Genomic DNA, 23,015 nt, shown 5'->3' with positions numbered 1-23,015 from the left:
AAATTTCTATTTTATTATTTCTTATGTAACTTTTGTGTTCTTGCAGTCTATATTATTTTTGTTTATTTATCATCTGTTTTGACTTTTCAAAGAATGTAAGGTTAGAAGATTGACTATTTATAATATATACACACACACACACGTGGTATTACTAAAGAAATACTGTGCTTTGCATGCATCAACTGGTTATGTAGTGTGCACTTTCCATACCAGCCATTTTCACGTGTGTGAAGCTTAAGTGAGACTGATGATGAAATGAAGGTTTAGAAACACTGGCCACGTTATATTGGAGTACCATATGCTTTAACATATGTGAGTGTAGATAGAACACACTGCAGACAATATAATAAATATTAATTTGTTATTAATTCTTACCAAATAAATCTGATTTGTAAATAAAGTTGCCAGTAATTACAGATCACTTACTTAATCTAGTTCAAACCACAATAGTCATTATTAATGAAATTTGGTGATATAAATGAGGCCTGGACCAAAACTGTATCATGTTCCAGCTGGCCTGATGAACCCAGGTTTTGGGCAAAAGGCTTTGTTGATACAGAATATGGTAGATGTAGGGTGGTTGACATATCGTAACATATTCTACTGTGCTTTCACTCTTAATTCCGTAGAAGTAGTACAATTACTGGGTGTAATAGCAAACAAAAAGTGATGTCCTTATTTCCATACATCAAGAAAGAAAATTATAGCAGGTATTGAATAAATGTGAAATTACTCTGTTATATACAGTTTGCAAGAACAAGACATAATGGTAAAATACAGGTGTTTTACTTGAGCTGATGTGAAAATAGCCACCACTGAAAGTCAGAGGTTGATTAGATTGTGTTAATTTCCATATTACACACACAGATGAATAAGAAAACTCAAATCCCTATTTATCTGTTTTGAATGATTTAACATATGTACTTAGAGAAAAATGACTAAGGGGTGACATATTAAAAAAATCAAAGTTGTACTCAAAGTTTATTCAGTTTAAACCTTGTCATCCATTGGTTTATTAAAGTAAGTTTATTGACTTACAGTATTAAAAGCCAGAGTTTGATTCCCCATGGAGGACGAAACTTGTATAGCCCATTTTTTGGTTTTGTGCTGAAACAACCAACTTTATCATCTTTTGTTTACAGAGTAATAAAATACTTACCCCTCATCCATTGTATGTTAACAGAACCAAAACCTCAGGAATGTGATATTTGATGTGCAAGATTAATTGATATTATTTATAGTATGTCTGAGATCAAACATTCACCAGTAAGTAAATTTAAAGCATCATCAGTGTTTATAACTAGAAATTTCTCTGAATATTGACAAGAAATTAGTTTATCTTCAAATTTCATAAATATGATTCAATATACAGCTCAAGAATTAACCAAAAGGATACAAAATTTTTGAACAAATTATTAACAAATGAAAAAATAAATTATTTCTTACTGATTTTTGAATACCCTTGTGGCTCAGCAGTAAGTCTGTATGCTAATGATACTCAAAATTAGGTTTTGATACTTGTGGTAGTTATAGCACAGATAGTTGATTATATAATTTTGTGCTCAACAATAAACAAACAAATTGATTTTTAGAAGCTAACAGACACTGATAGTTCTAGTAAGCCTACTGTTTATTTTGAGTGAAATGATCAAGCATGAAAATGCAGAAAAATAAAAATGAGAATAGTGACAATAAATGTCTGTTACACTGGTATAACACAGATTGTTGGGTTTTATAATCTTAGTGATTATAAAAATTAACTCTTGAGCACAATTCTTGTGTTAGTTTGGATCAAAATAGACTGAAAGTTAATTTTTTAATGAGTTTAGACTTATAAAATTCAATGAATCAGTTGAAAGGTCAAATGAAATGATAATAAATCAACTGAGATTATAAAAATAGAGGAACAAAGTATATTTTCATGATAGTTTAATGTTTCTAACATTTGTGAAACAAGAAAATGATGAATGACAAATGAAGATACAATGGGAACAGTTGAAGACTAAATATGACATGTTTGTACCATAGAGACATCAGAAGTAAGTAAAATACATAAAACATTACTAGAACTTTGTATAGCATTTTTTATATGACATGATTACAGTGGTTTAATGAAGAAAACAGACTATAATAGATTAATATCACAAGAAAAACAAGATATACAAAATGTATAAGGATTTGGATTAGTTAAAACAGAACTATAACTGTAACCAGTTGAACTACCAAGCAAAATCAACAAATTGCTTAGAAGTTTTCTTTACAGTTTGTGAAAGGTGAGGCTAACAAAATAAAAGGAAGTGTGAGGTTACTGGGTATATCAAGTAAACACAATCTGAGGGAAGTATTACTATATAAGAAGCACACATCATTTTAAGAACAAAAGAAAAAAAAACAGAGTTTAGTGTAGAGAAGTGTATTAGACAGTAATTTATGAAATTTGTTTCATGTGAATTAAGCCATTTCATATAAGTAGTCATGATTAAGAATAACCAACCAAGGAAGTCAAACCTAGAAGAAGTATGTTTTTGTTCAAGAAATACGAGTTATGTTACAAGTTTATAACATCAAGACAAGCAAGCATGTTTTTATTCAAACCACCTATCCTGGTAGATTATTTCACAGTAGTATACTGAGAAGTAGCTGAATGGGTGAGTTGTCACCTTCATCATCTGACTTTGGAAGGCAGGGGAGTGGATTGTCACTATCTATTGAATATAGCAGGTTATTTAAAAAATTCACTAATTATCATAAACAAGGATAAAGAGAAAAACAGATCTGTTAGAGAATGTTTTTAATTTTCCATGTTACAAATTAGATATACTATAATAAAGAACATTATACCAGTTTCATATAGATATGTATGACCATTATTTTTTATTTTTGAGTTTATTACAAATAATACTGAACATAGTTCTAACTTCAAGTGATTGATTTATATAGATGTTGGAAGAAGATGGTTATAGTAAAAAAAAGGTTTCTGTTCCTGGAAGATCTCTCACTAAGGAGTTGAGTAATTGATAGTGGCCATAGAGAAAATGTTGAAGTTGTTGTTTGATTTTGGGAAAACTTTTTCTAAACTGAAAGGAAGATTGAATTGCTTAACTTGTTCATAAGAAAATAATTTGTACTAAGTTAAAAGAATTAGAAAATTATTGATAACATTAAGAAAGAAAATAATGGATTTGAGTCAGTATTGACAAATCAAAAGTTTTATTGATTTTGTAGGTAAAGCAAGTAAAGATTAAGAATGATGAAGAGCCTTGTAAATACTAAACTTCAAATGAATGTTACTTATACTACATACAAAAGGCTATGTTGAAAGCATTAGTAAGCAAATTTGTTATGGTTAATACATATTAATATTTTAAAGGTATTAATTTTGGTTTTTAAGTATAATGATGTAATAAAGATGAATCATTCATTATGAGTTATTCTGTATATTAATAACATTGGTAAACTTTAACAATTGCATATATTTTATATTAAAGTTTTCATCGTGTTTGAATATTGAAGATAACAGTATGTTACGATAACATACTTAAAAGGCTATACTGTTCAAAATACTGTTATGAATTATCTAATTCTGGTGATAGGTCAGGTTGAGAGATGAATGCAAGTCTTTATAAATTAAACAAAAAAAGGTATGATATTTAGAAAGTTTGATAAATTTTAAACTCATTAACCGTAGTCACTTGACTGGATGTTACAGAATAGTTTTCTGATAAAAGAGGAAATGTAAAAATTAACATCCTTATCCTGTTGATTGTGCATTAAAGAATAATTATTATGGCTTTAATAAGCCCAGTAGTTAGATATAGAAGAAAATATCTAACGAAAGAACTTAATAAGTAATAAGTTAAAGACTGAATTAATTAAAGTATTATGATAAGCACAAGCATTCTTTTACTCTAGGAATAATAAGTTGGATCAGTTTTCTTACATGGAGAAGAAAAATTGTCTAGACAGGATTAAAACTTTTGTGATATTTCATATGAAAATTTTTTGCTAATTCTAAAGAAAGGAGGAATAAAAGATTTCATTTCTGACTATTCATTACATCTAATTTTAATAAGCTGTAAGACTTGTAATATATGTGTATGGAAGATATACATGAAAAACTTGGATATTACTTGTGCATCGAAATTAAATATATTCTGTATTGTGTATTTATTTAGACTGTATTTTGCTCCTAGTGTCTTAGATAGATGTCCTTGTAAATAATGTGGGTGTATTTTATGAAGAATGATTATTCAACATGACAGGCCTAACTGGAAGAGTGAATCATCAATTGCGTTCTCAGCTCTTCTAATTGGAAAAACATACACCAACACTGACCTGTAGATGAAGCAAGAGAGTAGGTGGTTCAGTTTATTAATGAACTTTTATAATCCTGTACATTAATAAGAACTAAATTGGTATTCTGTACAATGAAAGCTTCAAGTAAAGTTGTATTGAAGTAAACAACAAGTTAATAATGAGCCAAAGCTTCACATGATGTACTGTGTGCAACAGTCATGAGGTAAGCACGTGATGCAAAATTTCTAGTGAGTGGATGGAAGTTCCTTCATAAATGTTCCTTGCTCTAAGTGAGTTATATAAGTTAGCATATTTAACCAGTTAACCCAGAATTGGGTTAGTCATTAAGCCAGCCAAGTTAGCCAGAGAGTTGTCTAAACTGGCTTCTCAATACTCAGTCTACTGAAGAACAACTCAACTGTGGAACAAAGTTTAATCCCTGAGTAAGTGAACTTTATAACTTTGTCAAAATAGTATTATATTATTTAAGGAATAACATAGTAGTTAGCTCAATCTTAGAAAGGAATGATATGTGTATTAAATGAGGTATCAAAGGATATATTTTAGTAAAACTGTAACTGAATTTTCATGTTGCTTAATAATAATCAATATATATTAAAATAATGTTGTGTGTGTGTGCGTGCTGTATAAGTATCCTAACATTAATCTGAACATGTAAAGCTTGTAACTGATTTTAGTATGTAAAATAAATACTATTTGTAAAAGTTGCTGAAACAGAGCCTATTCCTTGTCTTACTGTAATAATTCATTGCGAATCTAGGACAGTTGCTGGTATAGGACAACTGATGGTGGGCAACTGGCAGTCAAAAAATCTGAGTAATCCAAATTCACAAAAGAAAACTTGATACATGTACGTTAAAGGAGGATTGTCTAGATTTTAAACCAAAAGTTTGGTGACCATGATCTATCTAGTCAAAAGTTAACCATAAAATGGCAGCAGTTGTCCTATACCGGCAACTGTCCTCCAGCAGTTATCCTGCTCCCATTCGGTACACTAGTTAAACTTGCTTCATGATTACCGATATACGATTCCTTCAGTGCTTCTCAGTAACATACTGAAGTATATTAAACAAAGTGTATTATGACTTATGATATACAATTATCAGTAGAACCAACTTGTGGAACTCGGAGAACATTGAATGTGCTGTTGTAATGGTAGGAAAACCAATACCAATGTGAGATAAAAACCTTTGTATTTCCATGCTTAGTGTGTAGGAATAAAAAAGAACTCCCTAAAGTGTTCTTGTGCTGATATCTGAGAAGCAAGATTTGTAAATAATCAGATATCAGCTAGATAAGGATGATGATCTAACTAATTAACTTTAGCTATATGAAGACAATGTCTTTTATTGCACAACAATTACCAAACCTAATGTAGGTGAGTGGATAATGCAAGTTGTCTATTTTATTTTAAAAGCTGAATGTTTAGATGTTGATAAAATAATTTTTTCATCAGGAAATAAAAACAACATCAATTTCAATTTATTTTCTCTAATAACTAAAGGTTAAATCTGTTGAATTGCATCACTAGCTCAAACTAAAAAATATTTTCAGGGTGAGGTGCTGCTATGTTTCAGTGAAAATTTATTTGTAAAAGATTCTTTGTGGAAAGTTCTTTGAATGGTTTTTAATGAAAAATTTATAAAGTGTGATTTGTTTTATTTCAATGGAATTGCATATGTAAGATAGGTGTGGAAAACAAGATTGACAAATTATTTTATATGTAATACTGTATAAAAATGCTTGTTTATATTTTCAGCTGAAGAAATTCATTTGTTGACATGATATCCGAAAAAATGTATTAATATTAAGGTATGAAGAAATGAAAAATATTTTACCTTTATGTTTTATGCCAAGGTGGAAATCATTGTTCTGATACGACATATTATCTTCACTCACAAAATAGCTTTTCTCAACTAGCACTGCCCTTTATTGGCTTCAATTTTCAACCCATGCCACTAGCCTTCCTCTTCACGCTTCTGCATATCCACATACAAATGATCATGCAGCAACTCTCCATCAATAGAAGTGTGACACCACTCTTATTGTAACCAGTGCCCTCGTCACATCAGCATTCATTGATCACTTCTCGATTGGTAGTAGTACTATATAGATGCGCTGGATTTTACTCATGGATTTGTCGATGTTTTCTGCTATACTACTGACTTAGTTTTTCGTTACTGTTTATCTAAATTTTTGCATTTCGGTATTATGAAAGATTGCTTTCACACTTCCTTTTTGTTATTGTATTGTGGATCCCACTCTATTGCAAGTGGTGCCTGACCAGCTATATGTTTTTTGAAAATTTGCACTGTCTATCCTGCGACCATGCTTAATGTTAATGTCTACGACTAAACAATTACATCACAGGTTTGGTGTGAGTTGAAAATTCAAAAGAAGCTATTTTGTGAGTGGATGTAAGTGTCTATTGGAAATACATTTTCAGTGTAGGAAAATGCTAACTTCTGGGGTAAAAATGATAGGAAGAAATTATTAGGAGATCAAATGAGTTAGATAACTTATCTTTATTTTCTGTCAATTTTCTTAAATTTTTGTATTTAATTTTATACATTTTACATCAAATAAATGTAATTACAATACCAGTAAACTGAGTAAAAATATTTTTTGAGAATACTTATTTCTTATGTAAATTTTCAAGGCATTATTTGAAAATATTTATAGGTTATAGTTGACGAGGAACCCACTTTGAGAATAATAATGGCTGGAGACGGCTTGAATGGGTAATGCCGTCTCCAGCCATTATTACATTATAGTTGGTTTGAAGTATAAAACTGTAATTCTTAAATGGAAAACATCTTTTTAATGCAAATACAACTGTAATGATAAAATGGGTGAGTTAATATTTTTATATATGAGGTATTTATTTGTCATGCCTTTAATCTATATTTTAATTGCTTATTAAGTATAGAAACCAAGTATATATATAACATACACTTTATGTATGTAATAAATTATATAAAAACATTTTTTACTTGGTTGAATATTTATTTTTACTACACAGAAGAAGTTCCATTTAAGACAAATTTGAGATTTAGTTAGCCACTTTATGTTGCTTTTATTTATCTATATATTTTTTTTTGTGCAAAGCATTATTTTTTTAAACAAAACAAAAACCTCTGACAGTGTTTTAATGTTTTTAATGCTGAAAATGTTTTGTATAAAATATAAAATTGAAATATGAACTTCAGTATAAAAATCCACAGTTTTTATCAATCTGTTTATAGAATTTTAATCAACATAATAAATTATTTATTACAACTGACCTAATTCAACCTTTATTAATCAGTATTTTTAAACACTACTACATGGTTAATATCCAAAAAGTTTTAGGAAGAAACTTGGATGTTTTTCCTATATGTTGGATTCAGCTGGAGAATGATCATGTTAATAAATCAACATCCATCTGGTGTTAGTACTGGATATCTTATGTTTTCAGAATAGCAACACAATACCAAACTAAAATTGTGAGTGACAATGGTTTTGAAAAACATACTGTAATCAAGTTGTTAATGAAGAATGATGAAAAGACTGTATGTTATTGCAATGTTGAAGGTTATTCAGAATTCAAATGGAAGATATTCCCCTGCCGCATGACGGTAGTTGAGAAGTTTGGATAGACTGTGTCCCTATCCTGAACATAGTCCTGGCCTAGCACCATGAGACTTCCCTATTTTTTGGTTGTCTCAAAGATAGCTTTTGGTGGACATGATTTTGAAGAGTTATGTATAATTGTACTGTTTGTTACAACAACATACTAATTGTAGAACTGGTTTCGTTGCATTGTGGCTTTAAGTTTTTAATTGAAAGACTTTTTATGATATGTGACCTTTTCTCATTGTGCACATAAATGTATTCTTACTGTTATCAGCAGTCAGTATGATAATTTGGTGATATATGTGATGCACAGCTACATTTATTTGTTATGCAGCTGATCTCCATGAACGTGGCTATAGAAACAGGTTGTTTCGGTTCAACATATGATATTAGAAAAGAGCTTCATATGAGTATTACATGTGATGCTCAAAGTGCATGCGAATGAAATATAGGTTGAGTTACTTTCACTCAAGAGAAAATGTAAACCTAGGATAAATACAACAAATTATTTTGTTAATTCTTTATATTTTCATTACCCATTACACTAATTTTCATACTTGAGTAAGTAGTTAAATAAATGTATTCATAAAAACCATTAATTGGCCTAAAACAGGGAAAGAATAAGTAACTCCTAAGTTACATTTAAGATATTATAAAATTAATAATGGAATTTTGTTAATTTTAAGATTTCCTTTTTTTTTACCTATTTAAACAATATCAAAGAATTAAAAATAATTTATGAATTTTGAAATTATTCAATAGTGTAAATCAAGGAAGACTGAAACAATTTGAAAAGGCTCTGTTATTTCTAAATGAAGTTAATAATGTAGACTACATACAGTTGATAAATTCAATTAGTAGACAGAATGATAAGATATTAATTAAAACTAAAGAAAACTAATTTATAACACATCTGACAAATAGTACTTTATTAATCATCATAATACTGTAATAATTAATTTTCATGATTCCATTTTGAATCAAACAATAGAAAGTACTAGCATACCCATAATATAAAATTTGCTATTCCTTCTTTTAAATTTGAATGTGAAAATTATTTATTACCTATTACAAGTTTCAAAATAAAATATAGTCTTGTGATTCTGAAATGTGTGGTAGCTATTGGAACTGTTATCTTCTTTTATCAGTTATAATTCTGATTATAAATTTGCTATTCTTAATAAAGAATTAATAACCATAAAAAACTTTAGCTAAAGGTTACAAAATATCATGAAACCTGATAAGGGAAATGCTATAATTATATTAAATAGTGTGGATTATAACTCTTAAATAGATATATTTTTGAATATTACGATGAAAATAGACCTTATAGATAAGTTATTGATATAAGAGGAATATTTTTAGTATAAGATCACCAGGTAATTACATAAAGAAGGCTGTCCTGTTAAACCAATGGTTTACAACCTAGGGGCCATAGCATCCCTATGCAGGGTGTCTTAGAATAGCCTTGAAGTACACTTGTTGCTGGGATGAATAAAATTTTAAAGTGGCCAATAACAGACAAGAAAATTGATTTATTATTGGCATAAGTATTTTCTTATCTTTGCATTGCTGGAAGGAAAAAGGGTGGATAACACAAACAAGTAAAATATAGTTGAAAATAACTTTATGTGACAACCTTACAGTTTTTTAGGGACTTTTTACCAATAAATAATAATATCAATAACCTTGCCATATAATGAAATGGCAACTTTTATAGAAGTTATTTGCATAATATTGATAGGTGGCTGTCAAAAATGTATAAAATGACATGGAAATCTGATGACCAATAAAAATCAAATATACCTAAGCATGCTCTCGGTGAATATGATGCAACAATACATTACTGTTCATTTAAGATTCTTGTAAGGAGAGATGAGAAAAGTTTGTATATAAAAAAAAACATACTTTCAATTGGTAGTTAAGGTAAAAAGTCAATATTACAAATTCTTCAATTAATCTGATGATGTGAATAATTGTATTCATAACCAACCATATTTTCCAAACTGAAATGATGAAAGGAACCGTATGTACTTAATGAGGACTGTGTTAAAAAGTGATGACCGAGTAACTAGATTATCAACACTGATCTCATTTGTTACTTCTAATCTGATATGAGTATTATAGAAAATAAAATTCTGCTTTTTTTCTTAACATTCATAATACTTGTTTAGTAAATTAAGTTTACTGTTCTTTAGTGTATACTAAATTGTGCAGGATCATAATGTTTTTTAATAAATTAAGGAATAATTTACTATTTGTATATCACTAATTAGACTCCAATATTAAACTGTATGTTTGTATTGAAAAAAATTGTTATATTTCAAAAACGTTTATAGTTTTATGGCTTTTTAATTTTTAAGAAGTTTTTGAAACGATACAGTGAAGCTTTTTTTTGTAAAGTAAATATCAGTTCTGACTAGCTATAAAAATTGTATAAGCTGTTTTATAACAGAAGAACTAGAAAATTACATTTATAAGAAATATTGATTTGAAGTAATATTTACTGGGAACTTTTTAAGATAAAAGGAAAGTAGAATTAATATAGAACAATTCATTTTGTCTAGAGAAGTATAGTAACAGTAATGCACACAATTTATGTAAAAAAAGAAATAATCAAATCTGTCATTGGATAATAGCCACCATTAAAGAAAACTTTCTAGCCAAATGAAATTCTGAAAGTCTGTTTTTAACAGTCATTTGTAAAAAAAATATTTACAAACACAGCATATGATTTAATGTTGTTACATCAATTTGTAATGAATCAGATTAATAGCATTTGCTTCATATAATGGTACATATGTATTCTACCTGTAACATGGTTTAATGCCCAAAATATTGCTACAAAATGTTTTTTGTTTCAGTGGCAAACAATGAATTAAAAGTTTTTTCTAATGTCAAAAACTTCAGAACATTTGGAAGGCAGTTACAATGTAAGTAATTTATACTAATTATTATGATGAAGTTGCAACTGAGTAAATTATTGAATCTTGTATGACATATACATTGGATATAAGTACGGAAATTCTGGAGAAAAAAAAAGTGAAAAGGGACAGATAGTATGGGAGTGCTACCCCTTTTATCTTGTGAAAATCACTTACACCAGGGTACATTCATATGTTGATAGCTTGTACCATGATTGGTTACCATCTAACCGATTAGAAAGGGTCACGCCGGTATAAAGGCTATAAAAGTACAGGCAGTCATACTATTTCCAATAGTAGTAGTATGATTCTAGTCTTAGCTCCCTGGACTAAAATACCACATGACAAATGTGTATAAATCAAAGTTTTTGGCTAATAAGGATATTCTATATGAGAAAATGCAGCAAGACTGAAAAGAAAACTTTAAACTGGCACTATGAATGATAGAAGAGGTTGAGGTAGAAAACCAAAAGTTATGGTACTTATCTTGGCATATTTCCTGTACGAGGTGGGCAATGGGACAGTTGCTGAATATATAACTTGCCAACAGCCTTACTGTAAATATAGCTATGAATGTTACCTCAGGACACACGTTAGCACGAAGTAGTCTCTTTGGATGTGTAACTTCTTGAAGGTAAGTAAAAGATTGTGACAGACATTGGATCACAAACAGTGGAATGAGCAAAGCTGGAGATATGTGCTCTTTACAGATAAATCCATATTTGAATTGTTTATCAACAATCAACAACAGTTTGGTTGAAGTGGATGAGAAGAACAATGTCAGGTTCAAGGTACAAAATTTACCTTGAAGAATGGTGGGAGATCAGTATAGATTTAAGAATGCATCTCAGCCAATGGTGTTGGTGATCTATACAAAATTGATAGCATTCTGACTATTGATAAGTACGGGCAATGCATCATACAGGAATTCGTGAGACAGTGACCCCAAGCATAAGGCAAATAGATTGAAACAACATTTTGACAGTACAATGGCTGATGGAATACTAACAACCATGGCTTGGCTTTCCACAAAGTTTTGCTGTGGACATTCTTGAGACTGAATGAGCTTATGAAAAAATTTAAAATGGTCGTAAGGTGACGAAATAACTTTGCTGGATTATGGGGAGTGAATTAATTGTCTATTGGCAGCGTGAACACAAGGTGTGTGAAGTAAAGAGCTCATTTAGAAAATGCTAGTTCAATGTAAAACTTATTCACTTTTCTATTTTTATTTAAATGTTTTGTACTATTAATAAATTCACCATATAGTTGCCAATACTCATTGTTATGTAGTGCTTGTGTGTTTCCATAACTGTTTCCAGTACTGTTGGTCCAAATGCCAGACAACATTTCATTAAATTTATATTTCATTAAAATTGTAACCTGCTGTAAATAATTTTTGTATAGTGAAATAATTTGCTTATGGCTTTGTCTGAGGTAAAAAATTTGGTATTAACTGATCCTCAGTGTCCTAAATCTTTATTGAACTGTTCTATTTTTTCAATTTAAATGTTGTAGAGTATGAAGTATGGAAACCAAAGATGTGGATATACCGGTAGGAGTGAGAGAGAAATGAAGGTGATATTAATGTATTATGTTGGTTAAGAGTAAAATTAATAACTAGTAATTCATTAAATCTGTAAAGTTCAAGAAAAAAGAAAGAAAAATAAAGCAAAAAGGAATAACTTAACACTGTGTGTTTACCTTTTTTAAGTGAAGTTTTAATTTGGTAATCTAAAATCCAGGTAACTTGTCTATTTCTACATTCGTGGGTGGAAAAATACTCTGTATTTTATTGGTATTAGGTATTGAAAAGCGGCATATACAATTTATAACATGATTCGTGAACAGAGCTTTGGAGTATTCATTCAAATCCCAATATTCAGCAGGCTTAATCTTTGTTTCTAATAAAAAAAATGGTTATCATTTTGCTGTTATGTGGCATTGTGTGGTTTCATTCTTTTGAGAAAGGTATCATATTTTTCCAGTCTGGTCCCTCTGAAAGTTAAAAGATGGTATAAGTTTTTTTCCCTGTGCATTAACAATACTTCATACATATATAAATATAGAATAATTTCCTTGAAAACCTTCCAAACAACAAACAGTTAATAAAGTTAACAATGATCATGTTATGTGACACATGGCTCTAAATTTTTTTCAGTTGTGTTATTTAAAAGTGGCCATTAAACTTTGTGGGTTTCATTTAAAATATTTATGTTTATTTCAAAGTCTTCCATACTTGAATAAAGTGATATTAAACAGAAAGTCAGAGATTCAATAACCATTGAATTTTTAAGCTGTATACTTGTTTGTTTTTTTTATTCTGTAGAAGTTTTTTTCTGGTGTGTTAACTTGTATAAGTGCACAAATTCTGTTAAAAGTTGTGTTTAGGACCTTGCATTAATCTCTCAGTTTTATAAAGTACCTGGCCATGGCTACAAAGGGAATGATTAAGTGCACTGTTTAGTTGTTAAATATATAAAAGTACAGTTGTTGGACATACTTATACATCATGTGAATAAAATTTCTTTGTCATTAGGGCTTCCAAAGAGTAAACTGTTGTGTTATATCAAAATTGTTTTATTTAATTTTTACTTAGAATGTTTCTCTGAGACATAAATAGAAATGTTAATTTATGAGATTTTATGAATATGACTAAGTAATCATCACTGTAAATGGTATAATATTTATTGCCTTGTGCATGAACACAATAATAGGACAACTTTATTGGTACTTGCTATCTTGTTCAAAATTGTTCTCTATTATTTTATTGTAATCCAGAGGGACTTTTGTTTAGCTTACTTCTGAAGTGCTGTTGTGGTAGATGCTGCTTCTTTGATATTTAGGTCTGTATAAACTCCTGTACAGTGCTATGTTTATTTAAGTGTATTTTTGTCTGTTGCATTCATGTGTGTGTGTGAGATTCTACAGTTAAAAGTTCCAGAAAACCTAGTGAAATGGTGTCATTCACATAGAGGTTCTGCTGACTAAATAATTTGTGTGAAAAGGTTCTGAAAATCTTCCATCAAGTCGACTGAAAATTAAATGTGTAAAGAGTCTCCACTTTACCAGTGCAATGCTGAATCTGTTTACATGTTCCTCCTTTTTAATAAGTAAAGGCACTGAGATCAGATGGATAACAGTATAGTATGAAAATTATATTTATGTATAGGTATGTAGATTTTTATTTTCCTTTCATGTTTTATTCTTATACAGTGTAATTAGAATAAAAATCAAACAAAAAATAATTACTTATGTGAGAAGGTTGATAGAACTTGTTACTTAACTGAGTAATTGGAAATAGTTAATTCCTAAAACATTCATGCACAATATAAAAAATGGTGATTAAGAAAGTTTATGAATTTTTTTCTGTTTGGAAATGTGTATTTATCACTTTGTGTGAATAATAAAAATGTATAATGTGTTAAAATTAATATAGATAAAATAATTTGGTTCGAAAATTAAATAAATCTGTAGCATGATCAATACTTTGTTTGCTTGTTGTTTTTTTTTAGTTCAGGAGGAAAATTTTCAAGTTTATCCAAGTGTTAAAATAAACATGTATAGTACCTTTTTTGTTGTTTTTGTGATTTTTCTGCTTGGGTTTCTATCTGTGGTAATTTGTTTTTCCATTTATCTACACTTTTTTAGAGTTTGACTGAAATATAACACATGAACTTTTATTCAACATTTAATTTTCTGACAATTTAGAAAATGTTTCAGAAATTTCTATAGGACATATCACTCTAAATAAAATTTAGATGTTTGAAAGTGTGGCGGTTTGTCTCAATTGTTGGTAAACATTTTAATAGTCAAGCTTGAGAGTGTGAAATTTCAAAAGCCTAATTTGAAATTTTATGAACTCTTTTCATTGCCATGGTTACACATATATGGGACACTAAATAACATTTGTTTTAGCCTTGAAAAATGTTATATTAACCATGCAACAGTTTGGGATTTTGTACCACCATGAAAAAAATTATTTCTCTTTAAACTTTCAAACGTTTACCATTTCCAATGTTGAGATAAGTAATGAAATATTAAATATGCCTTTTTGTTTTTTATAGTGTATTTAAAAATAAACAGCAGTGAAAATGTTGATTATCCAAAAATGTGGCAATGAAAGAGTAAGGAAAAGTGGCCGATTTATGTTTTATGTAAAATCATTTACTTGAGCATACTTGTACCTTGTGGTCTTGTGGAAACTGAGCATTTTAAGGATAAGTTTAGACCATTTACAGGTACCATTATATTGTTGTTGTTCTTTTATCATTGGGCTAGATTCATCTGTACTGGTAGGAATTCTAGTTCTGAATAATTTGTAACTGAACAATATTAATCTTGGATATAGTTTAAATACCAGTGTGCATGAGTGACTGCAGAAATTTTTTCAGGGAGGGGCAAAAAAGACTGAAATTGTGAATTGAATAAAAATTCATATACATATGCTGAATGAATAAAAAAGAATTATGTTTCTCATTTGAATTCTGAATAATAATATATCAGAAAGAGAATCATTTCCAGTATATCACAACTAATTCTCCAAGTATCACTTTAAAAATTCTGCTTCGTCTTCCATTACTGTATACACCTCATTCTGAATATAGAAAATATTTTACTTTTATGCAGTAAAGCTGTAAAGCCCATTCATTTTTAAATACTTTGCATTTTGGTGATTAGTGGTATTTGTTAAGTGGTTAATTGACAGCCTTGTTAATTTATTATGTTTAGTTAATTGATTATTACAGTGATATTCAAACACAAAAAAAATTGTTGTGGGTTCTGCAAGACATTTTCCATCCATCTAGTCAGCAGTTCAACAATGACAACAAAAAAATTTGGTGTCAGATATTTTGTCAATTGCCTTCTCTATAGTCAGTAGTTAAAAACTAGTGACATTGGTAGATAGTCTTAGTAGCTTTGCCACAAGAAATAAAAACATGGCAAGAGAGTTTGGTGTAAGTATTGTGATTACTTTGATAGTTGAAATAATCATAAACAGTGATTTTGATTATTTCCATGACAGTCAGTATAATCAAAATTTTGTATAATCAATTGTTAGGAAATTGGGATCATTAATTTTGATTACTTTCTCAGTATATATGACACTAATCATTGTTATTGCTGTATATAGATAACTGATTAATCAATTAAAACACCCAGTTCTCTGTTTGGGATATTATACATTCTTAAACAATGGAAATGTCAGACAGTTACATCAAGACCACAGATTTTCAGTTTCTTAAAACATTTAAATTTTCTCATCGACTTTTTCTTTGCAAGTTTTTGAAAGTTAATTTTCATCTTTAACTTAAAACATTAAGATTATTTATTAGAAATTTTAATAGTAATGTAATTTTGAAAAATCGTAAGTATGTTTTTGTTTAATATACACTGATAATTTGTGTCACTTCATGTATATTTATTAACACTTTTAGTGTATGCTACATTTAACTTACAAATTGATTGTAATATAGAGTATATTGTAAACAATTATGGAATAATATTTAAACTTTTTAGTACAAAAATCTCGCACATCATTATTTGGGTGATTTGTAATTAATATTGAAATCACACACTTTTCAGTTCTAACACTGTTTCTGTCAATGCAATTTGCCACAAATAAGTTCATGGTTTTCATATTGGAAAAGTTTATCAATTGTAAAACTATGAATATTGGTATGCTTCTACATGTATGAAAAATAATGAAAAAGCAATCTACCATAATCAGTGTTCAGAGTATTAACTTAAACAAAATATGGCATCTTGTATATAATATTCTTATATGATGGAGAGGAATCCACTTTTAAGGTTTAAAGACAGCATGAATGGGTAATGAAGTAAAACTGTTCTAATTTAACAAATGCACAAAGTTTTGTCATCATCTGACAGTGATAAAAGTTTTCTTCATTATCATTTAAAGTTGTTTCCAGACTTTATAGTATTACCCAGTTGTATTAAATATTTCAAATTGCCTTCTGTTTAAACTTTTATCTCAATATTTTGTTAATTTCATTCTTAATGTGTTTTTTTTTACAAAAAATTTAATGTATTTAGAGTAGTTAAAGACACAAAAAAAAACAATTATAATGTAAGTTACAGTGTGTTGAAATTTTTTAAATAAAGAAGTTATACATTTCTTTTATATAATTACAGAAAGGCTCCAGAGAAATAGGCCCATTATGTAGATTCCAGACACCAGTCTAAGGAACAAAGTGAACCTATGCATGGTATGTTATTATTGGCCAATTTAAATCTTAGTTCTAACAAAAGAGCATATAACTGAATAGAAGTTTGCTTTCATAATGATAATGTTAGACTTTTATGAATTAGGATTATACATAACAATATGCATTCAGAGTAGAGTTGTTTCTTATAAAGGAGCTGCATGTTTACCTCTTAATTTTTTATACCAGTGTTTTTAACATTAAACTATTATTAGTGCAATGTCAGTTTAATGTACCTATCTCCAGAATGGTAGACTAATTTACATGTTCTCATCTGTATCTAACACTATAGTATCATATTCATAAGGAATATTGTAGGGACACAGAAAAGACTAAAGAAGAACTGGAGTACTTCCAGTATTAGTGTTAATATTGTGCAAGTGAAGAAACAATTGACCTGGAGTATGTCAAATAATAATGGTAAGTTTGGCACACATAAAAATAAAATTGAGTAGGTAGAAATACCTCCTAGCCAGGTATAGGTGACAAAAGAACACAGACTGGAGTACTTCCATTCCCAATGGTAAGTCTGGCACAGAATTGAGTGAAAGAGGCAAAAATATACTTTTTAACATTGTAGTATGTGATGGAATTTTATAAAACAATAAATACCAATTCTAGAAAATGTAGAAGACAGAATTAACAATTTTAAATACACCAAAAAAAATATAAAGTTACAATAAAAAAATTTAAAAGCATGAAATGTAATTTTGATCCACCAAGTGTTTGTGTCATCTGCCTTTAGATCCACCAAAGGGTTTGTTCCATCTTCCTGTATTGAGTTTGAAGGCAAATTAAATATTGCTTCATATGTATTAATCTACCAAGAATTAATTTGTAGTAGCTTTCTTTTGCAATAAATTTAATTTTAAGCCTAATTACTTCCAAAGATGCATGTACCTCCTGAGGGCAAATCTGTCATTTTAAAATTTAATATCTGTTTGCTAAGATAAGATGGCCCTTCAAACTTTATAGCTTATTTATTGTTAAATATTTTTGAACCATAATTTTTAGAATAACTACCTAATTAACCACTATTTTAACACAACACAACAAAAAGTATACGACTCTTAAGTGTGATGCTGAAAATAAGAATCCCAAGCACTTAGTTTTTACTTTGAGGAAAATGTGTTGATATGAAGTACAAAAAAACCAATAGTGGGTGCCATATAAGCTTATCTTTTATTTTCTTAAGTGTTTGACAGTGAATTTTGTATCACTATTATATTAGTTCAGTACCTTTTCTAGTATGTTGTTCTTTTTTTTATTTTTATATTTGTACTTTACAATGCGAGTTGTGTGCACCCTCTTTATTTTATAGAATTCATTTAATTGCTGTTTTTATCTTGGGCCTATAGCTTGTGCCATCAGAGGCATGGGATGACCCTTTGGTAGAGCTCTAGATTTTAGAGCTTGTGAGCCATATTCAAGTCCATGTGATACCACAAAATATTCCCTGCACTTTAAGCTGTGAGTCAATCCCTAGCATGAATGTCAGGGTGCTTCTCACTAATTGCCTTAGTACTTTTGCCATAAATATAAAATACAATATTTGTTCTTTGTGAAATAAGGGAATTTATGTTTTCCTTTCAATTCACATATTTAAACAAAAATGGTATTCCACATTTCTTATATAAATCAATTTGGTGTTTGATCATCAGAAACATATATTTGCTCATGTCCTAAAGACAAATGTCTCTTTTAGTGTTGAAAAATAAAATACCCTGCTATTTCATGTGTTTTGTTCAAGAAAGGTATAGTGTTAAAACAACTTACAGTAATTTATAATCTGAATATTTTTATTGATAATTAATATTTACTTGAATGTGTAGTATGGTACTACTGAAAAATAATTTTGAAGTCCACTTGCCAGAACTGTAATAAGAGACATACTGAAAAAAACTTAAGTGTACATCAAATAAGCTTTGTTATTCATATTGCTAATTTTGATCTATACTTACTCATTCAAGAACTTAACTATATGAAAATATATAGGTTAGAGGACACATTTACTTATTCACAAACATTTTATTATTTAAGGACTTTTGTGAAAATTTATGGATATGATAACTAATCTTGAACTGAAATTGTGTTTTTCTTATTACAATCACACACGTTCTGGGGTCTTTCCCCTTGGTATTTTTAGGTCTGTTCATGACTGATGTTGCTGAAGAATTTTTTTAAGTTTAACTTAATGAGTTTTCTAACCTCATCATATTTAGAATTGAAATTAATTTCAAACAGGTACTTACCTCTAAAATACCAAAGACAAGAATAACAGCAAACTAGGAAAACATGTTTAACAATCTTAAGATGTTTTTAAACAAATTAATTCCATCATCATTGATGTATCTTGAGGATTTCTGGCAAAGCAGAGAGGTCTAGGTCTACAGAAACAAGAGGTTTCCAGGTCTCATATCGAATGTGTGACAGTTTCGGCACAAAGAATGAGACAGGACATGCAGATGTACAAAAGGAACTAATGTTTAATTGAAATCTTTACCATTTACACAAAAACAACAAAGCACTACTGTACAGTACAAGGCAAGTGATCATGTGTTTATGTGCTTCTTAGAAACGAAAGTATGTGTGTGTGAGAATAGCAAGAGCAACAAAGACTAATTCAATAATATTCTCTTGTTAGTGCATGTTCTCTTCCCTGCCCTCTAGTATCTTAGGCTAGAATATAAAAATATAAGAATTACAAACAGAGGGTCTCTCTAAGTTAAATTGTAACACAATAATTTAACTCTTGACTAAACCTTACCAACTAACAATAATAATAATAACAATGTGTACCTCAAATGAAAACCTAGGTTCCACTATCTTATGAGGCTAGTTATACACTATTTACTCACTGGCAAACTTAAACAAATACTTATCTAAATTATAGACAAAAGCCAACTGGTACCCACACAAATGAAAATGAAAAGTTACTTTAAAGTAACAAGAGAACTTGAGTTCTTAGAAAGTAAAACTACATAAAAATATGCAAATCTGTTATTGGCAATTGAAAGAAAAAACATTAGTTAGAGTTTCCAAGTAGAAATGAATATTTCAGAAACACTGAGTGGAAGTCTAATGAAAGCCTGGTAAAAATGTAGTCAAATCAAAGTTTAGGAAACTCTATGTGTTAGATCAGCTAAAATCTGTAAATTATGCTCTTTCAGGCCCCCAACACTGTTTTAAATATAACAGCAATCCTCAAGATTCTGACACAAAAAAACACTGATTGATGCCTGATAGATCAGTTGGCCAATTGGCAACAAACAAAAAATGAACCTTTAAAAGCGTTTCCTTGTTGAATTTACTCTCTTGCTGTCAACACCCATATGATTTAAGGATTTGAATGCAGGGAATGCATCAATTTATCCAGAGTTCTCTACTCTTTTACCTTCTACTTGTTTTGCATGCATCAGGAGGACATATATAAACTCTTTCTTCCTGCTATAATCCAGATTTCTGATCTGTAGTCTTGATGGGAAAACCATGCATCTCCTGGTTGTGGGGAGGTGGATAGGAATGTATTTCAGAGATAAGTGCCTGTTTGAAATTAATTTTATTTCTAAAAAGATAAAATTCAAATCTGGTAGGCTTACCTCTGAAATGCTAAAGGCCAGGAAACCCATGTTGAGATTGAGTTGAGAAATGGGGAAAGGCATAAAGACAGTGATTCATCAAAAACATCTCTTAAGCAGGAAGGTAACTACCTAGAACACAACAAGTAGAAGATGTGGTCCTGCAGAGTTTGAAAAAATCCAGAACCAATGGAAGTCAATGGAGTGGAATCATGATAGAATCAAGTGGAACAGGTAGTCTCATAAGAGATTGGAACAAAGAGAGGACACATAGTAAAAAAACTTCTCAGTAAGGTACATCATCATCATCGTCCTAGACACCTTTAAACAATACATAAAGGGGGCTAAGCAAAATGTAAGTACCTGTGAAGCTATTCACATTCTCAGGTGTGCCCACAGATGGTGGCATGACAGGCAAGTAGGGTCAGAGTGCAATGTATTTTTCTACATCTGTAATTGAAGGTTCTCAGATGAGAGGACCAATAATAACTAATGACTGGGCATGTTTCTGGAGATAAAGAAGTCTTCTTTATCTGCATCTGAAGTGACTAACTGAGTCACAAAACCAGCTTAGTCAGTGGGTATCCATTGGGAACCAAAAAGACAATCCAAGCGAGTCTGAAGATGAGCTAACAACTCTAGAGCAGTACAATTATAATTTTAATAATAATAATAATTTGAATTATAATCATCATACCCTGTGATGACTAGTACACATGACAGCACTTAAGATAGTATTATCGTTTTAACAAGTAACAACGTTTAACTTTTTCACACTAACTGCAGTACTGTTATGGTATGCAGGCTACCATGTCTCATACCATCTATAATGTTTTTTGTTGTTGTTTTTTTCTCTAAGTTATTGATTATTTAGTTTCCTGACTGTCATGGTAGCAACATCTGGTCCAAGGTGTCTGATATATTTTTCTAGACACCACAACCCCTTGTTTTTTTAAATGACATATTTTGTTGTCAGAGATGTACTGAGCTTAGATTAAAACTAGTTAGAACTGGAATATCCTTTGCTGGCTGAAGTATGACGTCAACTGAATCTGATAGCTGACCAGCCCTGACAGAGGTCACACTGTTTGCTGGACGAAGAAAGCAAGTTAATTTTGGAATCCTGGCGTTTTCTTTATACCACTTTTGTTTCTAGTTTTTGTAGACAGACCTTTTATAGTTCGTTTAGTGTCGGGGTAATCTATCTTGCGAGAAGGAAGACTTCAAGACTAACCACTACATATCTTGGAATGAGGACTCTGTGTTGTAGTACATGGTTATGCGTTCCGAATTGTTTTTCTTTTTTCGTGAAAAAATATATTTGTTTGTTTTACGAAAAGTTTGACCAGCCTGTTCACTTTAACACAAAACGAACACTCAGTTCAAGTATATTTAATCAGAAGAAGTCTCGCGTCCTTTTTCATGGTTAGATTCTGTTGATACTTGTCGGGAAATCAGTTTTCATTGAAAATACCACAACGTTTCATTTTTACAATGATAATATAATAGTTAACTTTTTAAAACTTAGCTGTGTGATACTGAACCAGATTTTCGGCACTTTTTATATAAAAGAAGCGACTGCAACTATACTATAGTATTTTGGATTAATCAGTGTCGATCATATAGTCTATAAGTAGCCTAAGTCAAACAAAGTTAAAATAATGTTAATATATTCTGTAATGATTAGCTAAGTGACTTTATAATCCAGCGATTTCAAAACTAGTAATATGATTGATGTTTTAAAAAAAACGTATAAACTTTTTAATTAGTGTGATTATAATATTATTATTGTTTGTAGTTAAATACAAATCTTTACAAGAGACTCTCTGTGCTATGCCCACCACGGGTATCGAAATCCGACTTCCAGTGTTATAAGCCTTCAGACTTACCGCTGAGCCACTGGACTAAGGAAACATCGTAGCATTGGTAAATATATAATAAAAGAAATCTTTTATTTCAGCCAACGTTTCGCTTTGGCCAGAACTGGTAGAACAGTAATTGTTATTGTACTACTAGCCCTGATGCAGGCGAAACTTTGGCCGAGATAAGTCATACCACTTGCATTTTTCACTTATTGTAAACATCAACAATACGAAAACCATCTTTCTCACGATAATTCTAATTTCTAAACAATAAAAAATCAATTCTGTAACAACTCTGCGTTATAAGAGTTGTAAGCAGTGGTGGGATTCAAATATTTTAACAACATGTTCTCTCACTAGCAGCATGTAAAAATATTAGATATTAAAAAAAAGGAGGGACCAGAAAGCCCCCCCCCCCATCATTGAGAAAATAAAAATAGGCCGTCACGGATAGTGTTAAAAAAGTTTCTAAAGAATCCAATTAAAAAAGTG

General features: G+C 30.0%; 1 protein-coding gene across 11 annotated transcripts in view; it reads left to right on the top strand.

Annotated features, from left to right (window-relative positions):
• LOC106457632 (serine/arginine repetitive matrix protein 2-like) overlaps positions 1–23,015 on the top strand; it is a 117,649-nt gene that overhangs the window by 60,452 nt on the left and 34,182 nt on the right. For 3 of the 11 annotated variants that reach the window (XM_022383624.1, XM_022383622.1, XM_022383625.1), the window contains exons 4-5: positions 12,375–12,434; positions 17,013–17,086. In XM_022383624.1, the coding sequence (XP_022239332.1) occupies positions 12,375–12,434; positions 17,013–17,063 (111 nt within the window). In that variant the 3' untranslated portion in view covers positions 17,064–17,086. Of the gene's footprint in view, positions 1–3,419; positions 4,740–12,374; positions 12,435–17,012; positions 20,189–22,459; positions 22,588–23,015 lie in introns of those variants that run through there. The other 8 variants (XR_002610218.1, XR_002610217.1, XM_022383623.1 and 5 more) reach the window with 7 other exon arrangements.

Source organism: Limulus polyphemus, unplaced genomic scaffold (assembly GCF_000517525.1).
Source record: "Limulus polyphemus unplaced genomic scaffold, Limulus_polyphemus-2.1.2 Scaffold353, whole genome shotgun sequence".
Taxonomy (NCBI): Eukaryota; Metazoa; Arthropoda; class Merostomata; order Xiphosura; family Limulidae; genus Limulus; species Limulus polyphemus.
This window is presented reverse-complemented; position numbering and strand designations above follow the sequence as displayed.